Below are 12,899 nucleotides of genomic sequence, written 5' to 3' on the forward strand. Positions count from 1 at the left end.
AGAATGGAGCAGTCTTTTGCTTGCTGTTGTGTCTTTTGCTTTTAAATTCTGTTACGTTCTGTGATTTGACAACAGTCCAGGGTCTTACTTAGCATGGATGGGATGCTCTTCTCCTCTGCAGCCCCATTTTTTAGATCTGAGCTGCTAAAACGAATCTTTTTGTCCATAAATACCTTACCTAATGTTGTGGTAAAGCTAGTCTGCCATCTTCATTATAGGCCAGAATGCCACTGCAGCAAATGTGCATGATCAATGCAAACATAGTCAAACTAATTCAATAATCCTTAACACATCTAAAATGCACATGAACCTGAAAATCATTAATTATTCTGCACATTAATGCAGTCTCACAAGTGACATATTCCCCTTCTGAGGACTTCAAATTTGCATAGAAGGGTCAAGTAGGGACAGGGGATGGTCTGAAATTTTAAAAACTATATATTACAATAATCTGATAAAACATTTATAACTGACTTAAGTGAAAATCAGGAGCTGGCAGCTTCAGCCACAGCAATGATTCCTTTTTATGCACAGCTGGCCACTTGGCACACCGCGCACGGCACACTGCAGCCACAACGCTCTGCTCAACTAAGAAGACTTTAATAGTTTTTTCTTCCACTTTAAATTTAGGGCTTTTTGGGAGACCAGAGTTTCACACACCCACAACAAAAGGGCCTTGGGGTGCATGGTAAAGAATCTGGAGCTTTTCACTCTGATGATTAGCTCTGAAACGTACTGATTACCCGGTGAGCAGATGTTCTTGGCTTGTATTAAGTTACAGACAAGTGAGTCAAGTTTATGGCCTAATTTACATTTAACGCTGCTATTCAACATTAAAAGTCTCATTAAACGAAACAGATATTTCCTCAGTTATTGTTCATTTATCTCTTGATATACAGTATGGCAAATACAAATACACATTAAAACCAGCAACAGTAATGTTGCAGCAAAATCCCTGTTTATTCTTTCCTTTCGTAAACATACGATGACTCATGGTGCACCAAGGGGTGTTAAATTGATCTTGCATCCAGTGAAAATACTTTCTGATATTAAGCCCCTCCCCCATCCAGCCATGAGTGTCACACAACCTCTGTAAAATGACTTGTTTGACTACGGTAAAGTGATCGCTTTGGTCTGATAACTGAAAAGACTTTAGACACGCGATTAAACTAACATTCGAGTTAGCATTGGGCTAACCAGACGTATCTGGTTCCATAACTTCAAAAAGTCGTGAAACGATGGAGAGTAAAGTGTTTTGAGCATTAAACAACCCTGGTATGACTGATTTCACTGTGCAATTTGGTTGATTTGGTCGGATAATAATTGATTTGCCAAATTTGCCAAGTATGCCATTTCTTTGCGGATCGCTAACCAGAAGTAAGCCGGTGTCAAACTCAGAATAATCAAAATTTGAAAAACGTTCCCTCTGACCTCGTGTTTTTACCAGAAACATGTTCATATGCAGGAACAAATACTATAATTTACAGTACAGCTGCTTTTAACAAAAGTGAGATTTTTGAGCTTGTCAGTGGAAAACACAGATAAAGGAAGCAATATCGTATATTGCACTTCATATACTGCCAGCATCACTAAAAGCATCAGTGTGTAGCCTTCCGGATAAATTACTTTCATTTCTGTACACATATGATGGATCTCTTCAATTTGCATGTTTTTTTTTTTTGTACTGGCAATCACATTGGACATTGTCATTTTTTATTTGAAGAGGTTTAGGCGGGCTTGTCAGTTAGTTAATGTAATGTTGCAGAAGTGAGTGATTACAAATCCTGTAGACCTGTAAATTCTGCCTCCTGTGCGAGCATCATTATCTCTCGTGTACTTCAAAGATAATTGAAGTGTTTCTACTTCACCCCTGTTGGACTGAAACTGTAACATGGTAACAATGTAATGACCTGTCCTGTGTTGAATCCTGATTTAAGATGCGCCATCTATGATTATGCATCTGATCTTTTCTCTGACCTTGACGTTATTGTTACGATGCCTCTGAAACTCGCCGCTTTGCTTATGCGACAGCCGAAGAAGAAAGTTATAACAAACTAAATGAGTATCAGTTACGAGAGAGATTGGACACTGATGTGAAGCTGGATAGCACCTGAAACATCTGTGTGTGTGAACAGCATCTGTCTCAGTGTTAGGACTACACAGGAGAGCCAAGGTGAGTTTTTTGTATCATCTTCTTGGAACTGATGCTCCAATTCATCATCCCTTCTGTGTTTGGTTTCAATCTGTCCTTTACCTGCTAATCTCCCCCAGGAGGGAGAGCAGGCCACGCCTGACACAAAAGCATGCAGGAAAAGAGCTTGTTTATCTTCGATTTCATCAACAATGTGCTTTGCTGGAAATGTGAGACAGAGAAAAGGCAATACTCCTTCAAGTTATGAGGCAGCTGTATGAAATACCACTCAAAATTACAAGATTGAGAAAAAGAGATGGCCAGATGGGCTTATCAAATCAGTTATGGAAGGAGGTTATTCGTGGGCATGGTATGACTAACAATAAGTGAGATGCCTCCAGAGAAGCTGAAGATGAAAACAAATCTGGCTGGATGTAAGCTATCCATCAAAAGGTTTAGAAACCTCACATCCATTCACTTTCCCCCCCCCCCCCCCCCCCGAAATTCAGGCAGTTCAAATCCAGTGAATAACTATAACAATTTAGTAAAGAGAGCTTAGACGACTGTAAACTACCAGCTGTGATGGTCTGTGGCATTATCCGGGTGTCAGAGATCTGTCCGGGATTAAAGTCAGAGCACAGAAAACAAAGTGAGAATTCTTAGATAAAAATCAAAGAAAGAACAAGTTTTGTGACCCAACCAATAGCCTCGCCCCTCAAACAACAGCACTGGCTGCACTAGTTTTGTACATTTACTGTCAGGTTTGTAAAGAGTTTAGACGTTAGAGCTTTACTGTAGTAATGGAAGTCAATGAAGCAGTGGAAGCTGAGATAAATGAACCCTAACCTTGTAGGTGCCCCAACTTTTGCTGAAGACTTTTCTTAACTCTATTTCTCTATAAAGACACGGTTGGAAGAGATGGAACTGCGAGACCCTCTGAAACATTTTTGGACACTGCAGGGAGTCTAGAATTGTATCATCACAGAAGAAAAAAGATGCGTAAGAAAGGCTATAACTCTTACTCTAAGTTTTCTACATATAGAATTGTATTTTACAGAAACTGCAAAGAAAGCCAAGGCAGCAGTAAGGATGGTTTCCTCTTGGAAAATGAAGGATACTGTGACAGCAAGAGGTCTGGCAGGCTCAGTACCAGAACACTAGACAAGTTTGTGACAGCTGCTTGATCGGCGGCTCACAGGACAACAGCTGCATGTCAGTTTATTGTGAAGGGACTCGGAGCCGTAGATCGGACGGATCAGGCAGCAGAAAAGTTGATTAAATGACAAAATAGAGAGAGAGAAAAGATACATTCAACGACTCCATGAAAAGATTTCATTGAAAACTGGGGAAAGAGTGCTTAAAGGTTTAAACTGGGAAGGTAAATATTTATCAGTCTCATGTAATTAATTATGCAGGCCTGATCATTGAGAATGCAACACAATAAAAAACCCCAAAAGAGTCACGGGCTGTTAACAAATGTGTCCTTAAAAAAATATTAATAATAATCATATGCAGCCAAGAGGCCTTTGTTAATATTCAAAATCGTACTTGTTATTCATTGACTGGCTGCTAAACAACACCAGCATCCGTATCAGGTCTGCTGACAGAAACATGCTTTCTGCATTTTTCAGATTATGTGAAGGACAATTAATTTGTGTGATTGCAGTTATCAGATATCAAGAACGAGGAACAGTGATATTACATCATTAACTGCAAGATTATTTATTACGCTTTCCTGTTTTACAGCAATTTTCTGCACATTAACAGATTGGTTGACTTCAATCAAAGCTGCTTGATCAGTGACGATAAATCTCTCGCAGATGCCAAGTCGAACACAAATGAATAATATTAAGAGACAGCCGTACAGTGCATGCAGGGAGGCAAATGAGACAATACAATGTGCTCTATGCTGTCTTAGAGCATTTACAATGCTGCCATTACTAATGGATACTTGATACTACTTCAGGAAACAACCAGAGCCAAAACATAATTTTAATCTTTACTCATCTTTATGTGGATTTCATTTTTCCAACAGTGCAATATAAATTCCCATTAACATGATTCCCATTAACATTGTTAATTGCATCTGTGATGTGTTTCAATAAAGCTTTGGAAAAGTAGTGTGGACATTCAGCAGACCACTAAGTCTCGCAGTCCAGAGGTGACTGAGATACAATAAAAATCCATTACAACTTTGGCAAAGCAATCATGTCTGGGCGGATTTTAACACCAGCAGGACAAGGACATGCTTACTTGTATCCAGGCATGGATTTGGATCAAATATGGCCCTGGATTTATTTACCCGATCAGCCCACAGATGGACATGAACTGAATAAGTCAAGTCAAATTGAAAGAATAGGGCGGTGCAGCTCTTTTATTCTCTTATCTATTTTCTACACATTTACCATGGCATTTGCAGAAAATAAAACATTAGAAAAGGGGACGGTGACTTACCACCTAGATTTCCTCTGCTTTGCTTCAGATTGATGTATTTCAATAACAATATATCAGATATCCTCGATGCCCAGATGGTTAAGTGATAGCACAGCTTTGGTAATCCTCTAACTCGTCTCCTTGAACCAAGTCAGCGTTACAGTTTACAGTTCGTTGTCACTGTTGCTGGAGGGCAGGTTCATTACTGCTTGATCTTATTGCATTCATGCTGCTCAGGCAGAACTACAGTTCCAAGAAATCCACCATAAAGATAAAATGAATAAAGAAAACTGAATTGTGGCTTCTCGCACGCCATTTTGACAGCTGTTCACTTTGAAGTAATTTTGGAGCTATATTTAATGCTATGTACTTGTATGCTGCTATTTTAGTCAAGCTGAGTGGCCTTACTATCTTACTAGCTATTGTCTGATGGTTCGTGTGTTTGTTCATATATCCTGCTTTTGATTCAGGACAAGAATAGTTTTGTTATGTAGCTCTGCAATACTGGTAGACCAAGATATTTGCTTCCATATGTACCTCCAGATTCTAGAACATATTTCTCTGAGAGCAGACGGTGCAGGGTCCATCAATCACATGCATGCTCACTTGTGAAGGTCTCCCCAGTTCCCAACCTGTAGAATCTAATTTTCTTCATCATATGCTTGAATACCTACGATTAAATAGGACATGATTATCTTTGTATAGAAATAGATGCAATTATTTTGGCAAAGCCTAAAAAACTACAGAGCAGATTGTCACTGCCTGGTTCTGAAGAGAGCTATGGATAGAGGTGAATTATCAGGTGAGAGTGCCTGGACACCCTGAGGGGCGCCACTCGCGCCGAACAATACGTGTATGACGCATGATGGATGGAGAGCCTGACCTGTATTTCAGTGTGTAAAATGGCAAATATTGCACTGCACTGAATACTTTCAAATCCCTTAAGCACCGACACACCTCGTGAGCGGCCTCCGAAATGGATGATGTGCCTGACTGATGTTTATCAGTCACAAACATACGGAGACGGAGAGCTAATTAGAACGGTAGAATAACATTATCCGTGTTTGTAATAAATGTGATACATGTCTCCACAAAATAATATGGTGAAATAATGACTATGGAATCCATTATTTTACATTTAACACACACATATCTTCACAATTTTATTCATAGACGGACTCATTCTTTATGTTCAAAAGCAAATAAGTGGTCCGTGGACTTCTGGCCTTTTTTATTGATGCAGATCCAAAAGTGCCTGTCTTGTGGACAACACGAAATTGAGCTGTTTCTGCTTCACTTCACATCCAAAGTTCAAACATCTGCCTCCCACTCCCCCCCCCCCCCCCAAAAAAAAAGCCTAAATTAACTGGTGCGTATATTTGCAGACTTTTCTTATCTTAGCTGTGACTTATAGAGCTTGGAACTTTCCGACTTATCCACACCTCTCAACATAATTACATTTAATGCAGAGATGAAAGTGAGCAGGTGGCCATTTTTCTCCGCTATCTTGGTTTTGAAGATAAATGAGCACTAATCTGTGTGGGAAGCAGAATCAGTGTTGTTTCATTGCACAGTTACAGTATCAAGGCAGGTGCACATTGAGCTGGTTTTATTGCACTGCAGGATATTTGTGATGATGGTTCATGCTGCTGTTGCTGCTGACAGTAATATTCTGAAACCTTAGCAAGATCAATTCCTAGTTCTTGGGGAGACAATAAGTCTTATTCTGATTTTTACTCTTTACATTAATAACGTCACACCAGTATACTGTACGCAATCTGAATGTCATATGCTTCTGTCAGGTGCTGAGCAAGAATCAAGAGTTGCTTACCAGGTGTAGCACTGTGCACATGTGATTTTAATGCAACAGCTGCAACGTGCAGATGTGGCCCATATTACAGTGCTTGGACTAGTTGTCAAACATATGCTTGAGCAGAATCAGAAAGTTTTCTCGATGCTACTGTTAGAAAATTCTTCCTTAATCCTGCAGCCATGTCACACCTCCATACGTGCAGCTCATACCGTAACTGGAACTGGAGGAGAAAGCTCACATAATCAAGAACTCCCACTCCCTTCTCACTAAGCTTCTTAAAGTTAATACTTGTCGCAGTTAGAGAAGGCAAGTGGACCTAAAGATTCAGCAGCTGGCAGGGAGGAAATGGTGATTTATTTTAGCTAAACAAAAGGGTGTAAACATGGCTGTCAGGAGTCAGGAAAACCAAGAACGAGCTGCAAACTGACAGGACTCAAAGGAAAAAAACAACAACACATAAGCAAGGCTGAAATGAACAAAGGGTCGGACAGAAGGTGAGAGAACACAGCAAAACTAATCACACAATACCCAGCAGGTGCTGAGAAAAGACGGCAAGCACTGAGCTGACTGGTCGGAAATAGGGCGTAGCTAATTAGCTGATATGACTTGACAAAAAGAATTTACTTTTTGGAGTTTCAACCACTTTTGAATTTTGTGGTTGATGGTGTAGTGTTATCATGCAATGCTCTGTTTTACAGGAAAAAAAAATACATTAACGTCAAACCGGTGAATTTCAGCTTTGATGTTTTAAAAACGCTGGTTGCTAACAAGGGCTTCAGTGAGACTATGGAGGTTGTTGAGGATGTTTAATGCCTTCTTTCCAAAGGAGAAGAGCAAAGCCTTGGTGATGCTGAGGTTCTGTATCCATGGTGTATGTAGTTCATTCATAGACTTGCTTTACTTTTGTGCTTAAAAAATTCATACAAACAGAATTTTCCTCCTCCTTTTTGACATTTTTTTCATGTATTTTTCAAGAAAACCTACGGGAACATTTACTGCTATTGAAAAATAGCCATATTTACAATGAAAACATCCATTCATGGTCAGTATGAACCGAAATTAAAGTTTAAGAAAGGGGTTGCTGCCTCGCAGAGGTCTGCATTCTCTGAGCGTCTCTCTACTTTCATTCTTCTATTGTGACTGGTTGTGTGCAATTCTTCTCAGCAGTGTACCTTGTGGATCACAATCTTTGTAGGATATTGTTTTTCTGTCCATCATTCCTGCTGTCATGTCCTTGATGCTGTGGGTTTGATGTCAAGGACAGATTTACCTGCAAGGCAAATACAGAAGTTTATTTGCTCTATTGTCTAATATTGCCTTGGAAGAGGCAACGACCGGAGCTTAAGTGTTGAGTTAGTGACCTGACGCTATCATATCTCATTTGCTTTACTATTGAACAACCTGTAAAGCCAATCTTATGTAACAAGTGGTTAAAAGCCACCAGGCCAAAGGTTTAAGCATTGTTTTATACAAGCCGCCCATTTATCAGCTCATCTGCAGAGGTTTAATATCAGACATCTTTCTTGTGCCCCCCCCCCCCCAAAAAATGTGCAGACACGATAATATTGTCCTTACAGGCACTGCACCGAATACAAATAAACATAAACATGGTGAAGTCTTGTCAACATTCATTATCATAAATTCCAACAGGAAAGTAAAGAGATCACTCCTGCCAAGGCAAACCATTTGAATGCATTGCATAAAAATATGTTTTACAGATTTTGAGCATCATGCAATCAGCGAAATTTCCCCTGAGCAAGATTTCAGACATCTCTAATGTTTCAGTGTCTGCGCCCGTATCGACCTGTCAACTTACAATCACATCTGACTGAAGAAACTGGCTCATGCCTGGCTCTGCATGTGTGAGACTATGGGACGAGAGGAGAAGCTGTCAGTGGTCTCACATGAATGAGGAATCATTAATAAATGATGACCTGTGAATTAAGTTGTTCTCATCAAGCTGAACCTCTTCTGCCGGATGAAATGATGTGAAGATAAACATCTTCACAGCTTCCTTTGTTTTCACTGGATCATGTTTGGCATAAATGAAGTCATGAAGGATGAACGGGTCAATATTGTACCAAAGCGGCCGCAGTTCATGCCATGATAGGCGGCACTTATCTGAGAGTTTGGCAACCGCCTTGATACAAGAAAAACATCATACGCATAATTATATTTGCATTCAAATAAATCTGTTCTGATACATATTTTTACATTGGCAAATGTAAGCAATTACTGTATTTTTCTAATTCATTTAACACAAATGTCAAAGAATATCAAAGTTCTAATTATAACCACAGATAACAAGGTTCAAGATGCAAACTCATTTTCAATTTGCAGCTGTTAAGACCCCAGCTTGGTTTGGCCAAGGAAAGTCACAAAATTAACCAAGATGGAAAGGTTGTCGAGAAAATAATGTTCAAAGTATAAAAATGATGAGTTAACATACTGCAGTAAAACTCAGGGCAGTTTATCTCTCAACTAAAAACAAAAACAAATACAAAAAAAAACGCAATCTAAATGCTAATATCCATGTTTTTATTTTTAAATAAGGAATAAACCAATTTTAAAAAAAAAACTACTCCAAAACTAACAGGCATTAAACAAAACCTACAAGGAGTGACTTCGCTTAACCTGAAGAAGCTTATACAAGAGGAACAAATCAAACTGGGGAGTTGGAAACACGTCTAATTACCTGCCCCGAGTGTCTGAGCTGTACTCCAAACCGATGAACTACACGAACCACAATGAGACACTAAATACTCTGTTAGTCCATTGTTGTGGACCGTGGCTGAGAAAGTTAATTCATGACCTCCCAGCTCTCAAAGAACACGCGGAGCAGGTAGAGGAAGCTAAGGAAGGGGGAGAGTCGTGATTGGACACTGGCTTGGCCAATCAGCTCTCGGCAATCGTACACTCTGATTTGCATAATCATACACGTCTTAGGTACAAGGTCAGGAAATTGCCCCAATATTTGCATGAATGAGAGGTCACATCAGAGTCATCCACAGATGGAAATAACAGTTTGTGCAAAGGTTCTTAGAGATGCATACCAAAAGCATTTTATCATTAAAGGTAACAATAAAGAAGAAGAAGACATTGAGAGATGAACCAGCATTTACCGCTAATGTAGGCTACTAATTGACGGATATTACTATCCTAGAATCTGAAAATGACCTCATAGAAATGATGTTTTGCTGCATCTGAACCTGATGAGATCCTGAGATGTCATTATTGTTTCACTACAGAAATTTGTGGGTTTTGTTGCAACGCTAAAGGGACGGAAAACAGATTGGCATCAAATGAGAAAACTGAGTGATGATAAAAGCCTCAGCTGAGGTGATTATGTTTGAGATGGCACTCACTGCTGCAGCTCTTCTCATCCACCATGTTTTATTTTCCCGGCTCTGCTCTTGACAGTGAATCCTCAGAGGAAAATACACTCGTGTTCAAACAGCCCAAACGAAAAAAAACAAAAAAAAACAACTCCCGCTGCTCTCCAGCCACAGCTCGCCGCGTTTCAGACATGCTTTTATTCAAATAAAGGTTTGAATTACACTCAAGCTGCGAGAGCCTCAAACTTTATTCACGGGAGTTAAAGGTAGGAGTAAACGTGAATCTGAAAAAATAAATTTCCATTATTTTCTGATGACATCAACCAGACCAGCCGCAGGTGCAATTTTAAAGTTTAAATGTTTACTTAGACCATTGCCTCCAGTACAGCTGTAATTGAAAAACTGTTAGCATTCTCTTTGATTCCACAAATACACTATGAAACTTAAAGACTGATATTTACCAGGGGTGTAATGATTCTGGGATTTTTAAGTCATGGTTTCAGTTTCTTTCTCGCTGTTTCTGTACGTAAAAGGAAAAAAAAAAAAAACTCAAGCCAGTTAAAACTAAACACAAACACTGAAATTAACCAGTTAAGCCCCAATCATGGGTCCAGTAAAAGCCCTAAATAGTTTGGGGTATTTGAATGTGCCTGGTCCTATCCAGACAAAAAAGCCTTGCAGAATCTATGTGCTTTGTGCCATTTCTATTTAATTTGCAACAGTTTAAGTCAGGGAGTTAGGGAATGGATTCAGTGCTATTTCTGCGATCATTGTTACCATGGTGTTATCAAAGCTCTAATCTGGAATAAAAAAAAAGGCTGAGTGCTAAGTGACCATTTTCCTTTTCATGACAAATTCCCACCACTACTACTGTGAAAATATTCTCTAAAGTCTTACCTATCGATAGAATCCATGCAAATCATCCATTTTTAATCTCTTTTTTTTTGTAATTGTTTGGTTTTGCACTCCACGCTGAGTGTCGGTTGAGGAAAAACTAATGTTCCTGTCCTCTTCTCTCACTGTTGTGGGCGATGTTTAGGGCATCACTCATGTTAGTGAACCCTATTAGGAATTAAAGTTTCTTCCCTCACAACACAGGAGATGTCTACTTGACTTATTGCATTGCTCTGAATGCCTGAGGCAAACACAATTTTCATTAACTTGAGGTGCTGTTAGGACAGTGTAGACTATGTTCACATGGACTGCAATGTAGCACAGTATTTCCTAACTAATGACTAAAGATGCACAGCCGCATTACATCCCTGCAGCTCACCTCAGAGTTCTCCCCCAGAATTTGACCTGAAACTGTTCCTGTCATGTTGTTACATTACCATGGTATATTTGTCTTTTCTTCGGTTTTTGCCTGCAAAAGAAATGAATTGCTGCTTATGCAGCGGTGCACTATCCGCAGTGTTGTTGTGATCACGTTAATTTCAGAATGTACAACATGCTGAGATCATCATGTAAAAAGCTGCCAAGACTTGTGCAGAGGAACATCTTTTGAACTCCCTGTGTTAACATTTCCGCCCATTAGATCCAAATCTTCTTCAGTCCTCATGTTTCCTTAAGCTGTTATGAGGAGCAGTTGTTTCCTTTTATTTTTATTTATCTGTTCTTTTTTTTTTTAGAATGAAGTATTACAGCGGCAAATTAATTTTCTTCAAACAGCCAGAACGCTTTAATTCCTCAACAAGGGCTCAAGGTTCTTTAATAATGGAAATCACCGAGTCTGCCAGATTCTTTTCCCAGACAGTTAATTTGTGAAAATAATTTGAAATTAGTATATATCCGTTCCAGTACACCCCAGGGTTTCAGCTAATGTTCCAAAAGTAACAATGTGCATGAAATTAAGATCATATTTTTGGTTCCTACAACTCTGACAAAGGTTAAAATGAGGACTTTGATAGATTTTGGCAAAATACGTGAAGCAGGTGCAGAAATTAAATATTAACCTGCCTGAGAACCATTTGGATCCTGATGAAAATTCCATGTTGGTGCATTTTGGGAGTAATTTCAAATCTTCAGTACGCGGAGTGCTTTTTATACATTAATGCTGCATTCTGGCTGCACCAGCCTGCACTCATCAAACTCTAAATTCACCGTCTTAATCTTAGCCTCAATTAACCTTTAGAATCAATATTAATTTGACATAAAAACAACACGTTCTTAAGCATTTTTTACTTTTATGTCAAAATAGAGCACGTTGTACAGCATTAGTGGTACCTTTTACAGATGCAGCATCTTCCAAAGCAAAAAACAAAAGAAAGAAAAATTAGATTTATCATATAAATATACACATACTATATTCATGTTTCCAAAATAACAGCAACTTCAACATGCAACTCACTGACACCTCAGTCATGAAAAACACGATCTCATCGACGCACTTGCACGGTCCATCTTAACAGTTCACGACAAAACATTTACATCTGTGAAAGATGATACTTCAGTTCCATGTTTGCATAATAATACACACTGTACATACACACATACATATTCATACTGGCTAGTTCTGTGCTTATTTTCCCCTATAATTCTGTCTTGGCACTCTTGAGAAGTTCATCTGAATTTTTTGCCCTCGAGTCATCCTTTAGCCATTTGTTGAAAACAGCAACAGGGTCAATGTTCCAGTGTTTATGGAAAGAGATGGGCACCTGGTGAGCAAGGAAGTCCCTGGCATAGTCCTCTGGGCGTGCCTGAAAGGTAAGATTAAGGACAGTAATTTATCTCTGGAGCAGCCACAAGAGTCTGTGTACAAGCACAGCGGAGAGAGTAAACCATGAAAGTGCAAGATTATGTTCAAACAGTTGCTGCATACCGAAAACTGGGCAGCAAAAGTGCAAAGAAATTGCTTTAAGCCCCCCACCAGTGGCATAATTTGATTTATTTAATATACTATTTTACAAAGTGACACAGGTACACATGTACTGTATGATCCCCACAAAAAAGACACAGTAGATTTTCAAATTCATGAGGAATTTCCACCAATGTGCATGTAATAAAGGAAAATATCCTTAAAACAAAAGTCAATGTATGTTTGATATTTTAAATTAACACATCAAAACACACACTTTTATACTTGAGCACACTATGTTCTGAATGAGACCAGAAGCAATGGCTTCATACTGTTAATTCCCCTGTTAAAAGGGTCTTTGAGTTGGTCTCTCTTCTCCCTGATTGAAGGTCT

At 39.1% G+C, this 12,899-nt stretch overlaps 1 protein-coding gene and 1 long non-coding RNA gene across 3 annotated transcripts in view; both read right to left on the reverse strand.

The window, feature by feature from the left end:
- Positions 1 to 5,926: 5,926 nt before the first annotated feature.
- Positions 5,927 to 9,313, reverse strand: LOC147254959 (uncharacterized). The gene is made up of 3 exons (XR_015118203.1): positions 9,073 to 9,313; positions 8,194 to 8,245; positions 5,927 to 7,647 (listed from the first exon to the last, which is right to left on the reverse strand). It is a non-coding gene; the product is annotated as an uncharacterized LOC147254959 (long non-coding RNA).
- Positions 9,314 to 11,875: 2,562 nt separating this feature from the next.
- The window catches only part of b3glcta (beta 3-glucosyltransferase a), a 56,996-nt gene continuing 55,972 nt past the window's right edge, over positions 11,876 to 12,899 (reverse strand). For both annotated transcript variants that reach the window (XM_086216555.1, XM_086216554.1), the window contains one exon: positions 11,876 to 12,408. In XM_086216555.1, the coding sequence (XP_086072681.1) occupies positions 12,241 to 12,408 (168 nt within the window). In that variant the 3' untranslated portion in view covers positions 11,876 to 12,240. The remainder of the gene's footprint in view (positions 12,409 to 12,899) is intronic.

The sequence above is a fragment of the Aulostomus chinensis genome, chromosome 10, assembly GCF_037954235.1.
Source record: "Aulostomus chinensis isolate RoL2024-O1b breed Wild chromosome 10, RoL_Achi_v1.0, whole genome shotgun sequence".
Classification (NCBI taxonomy): domain Eukaryota; kingdom Metazoa; phylum Chordata; class Actinopteri; order Syngnathiformes; family Aulostomidae; genus Aulostomus; species Aulostomus chinensis.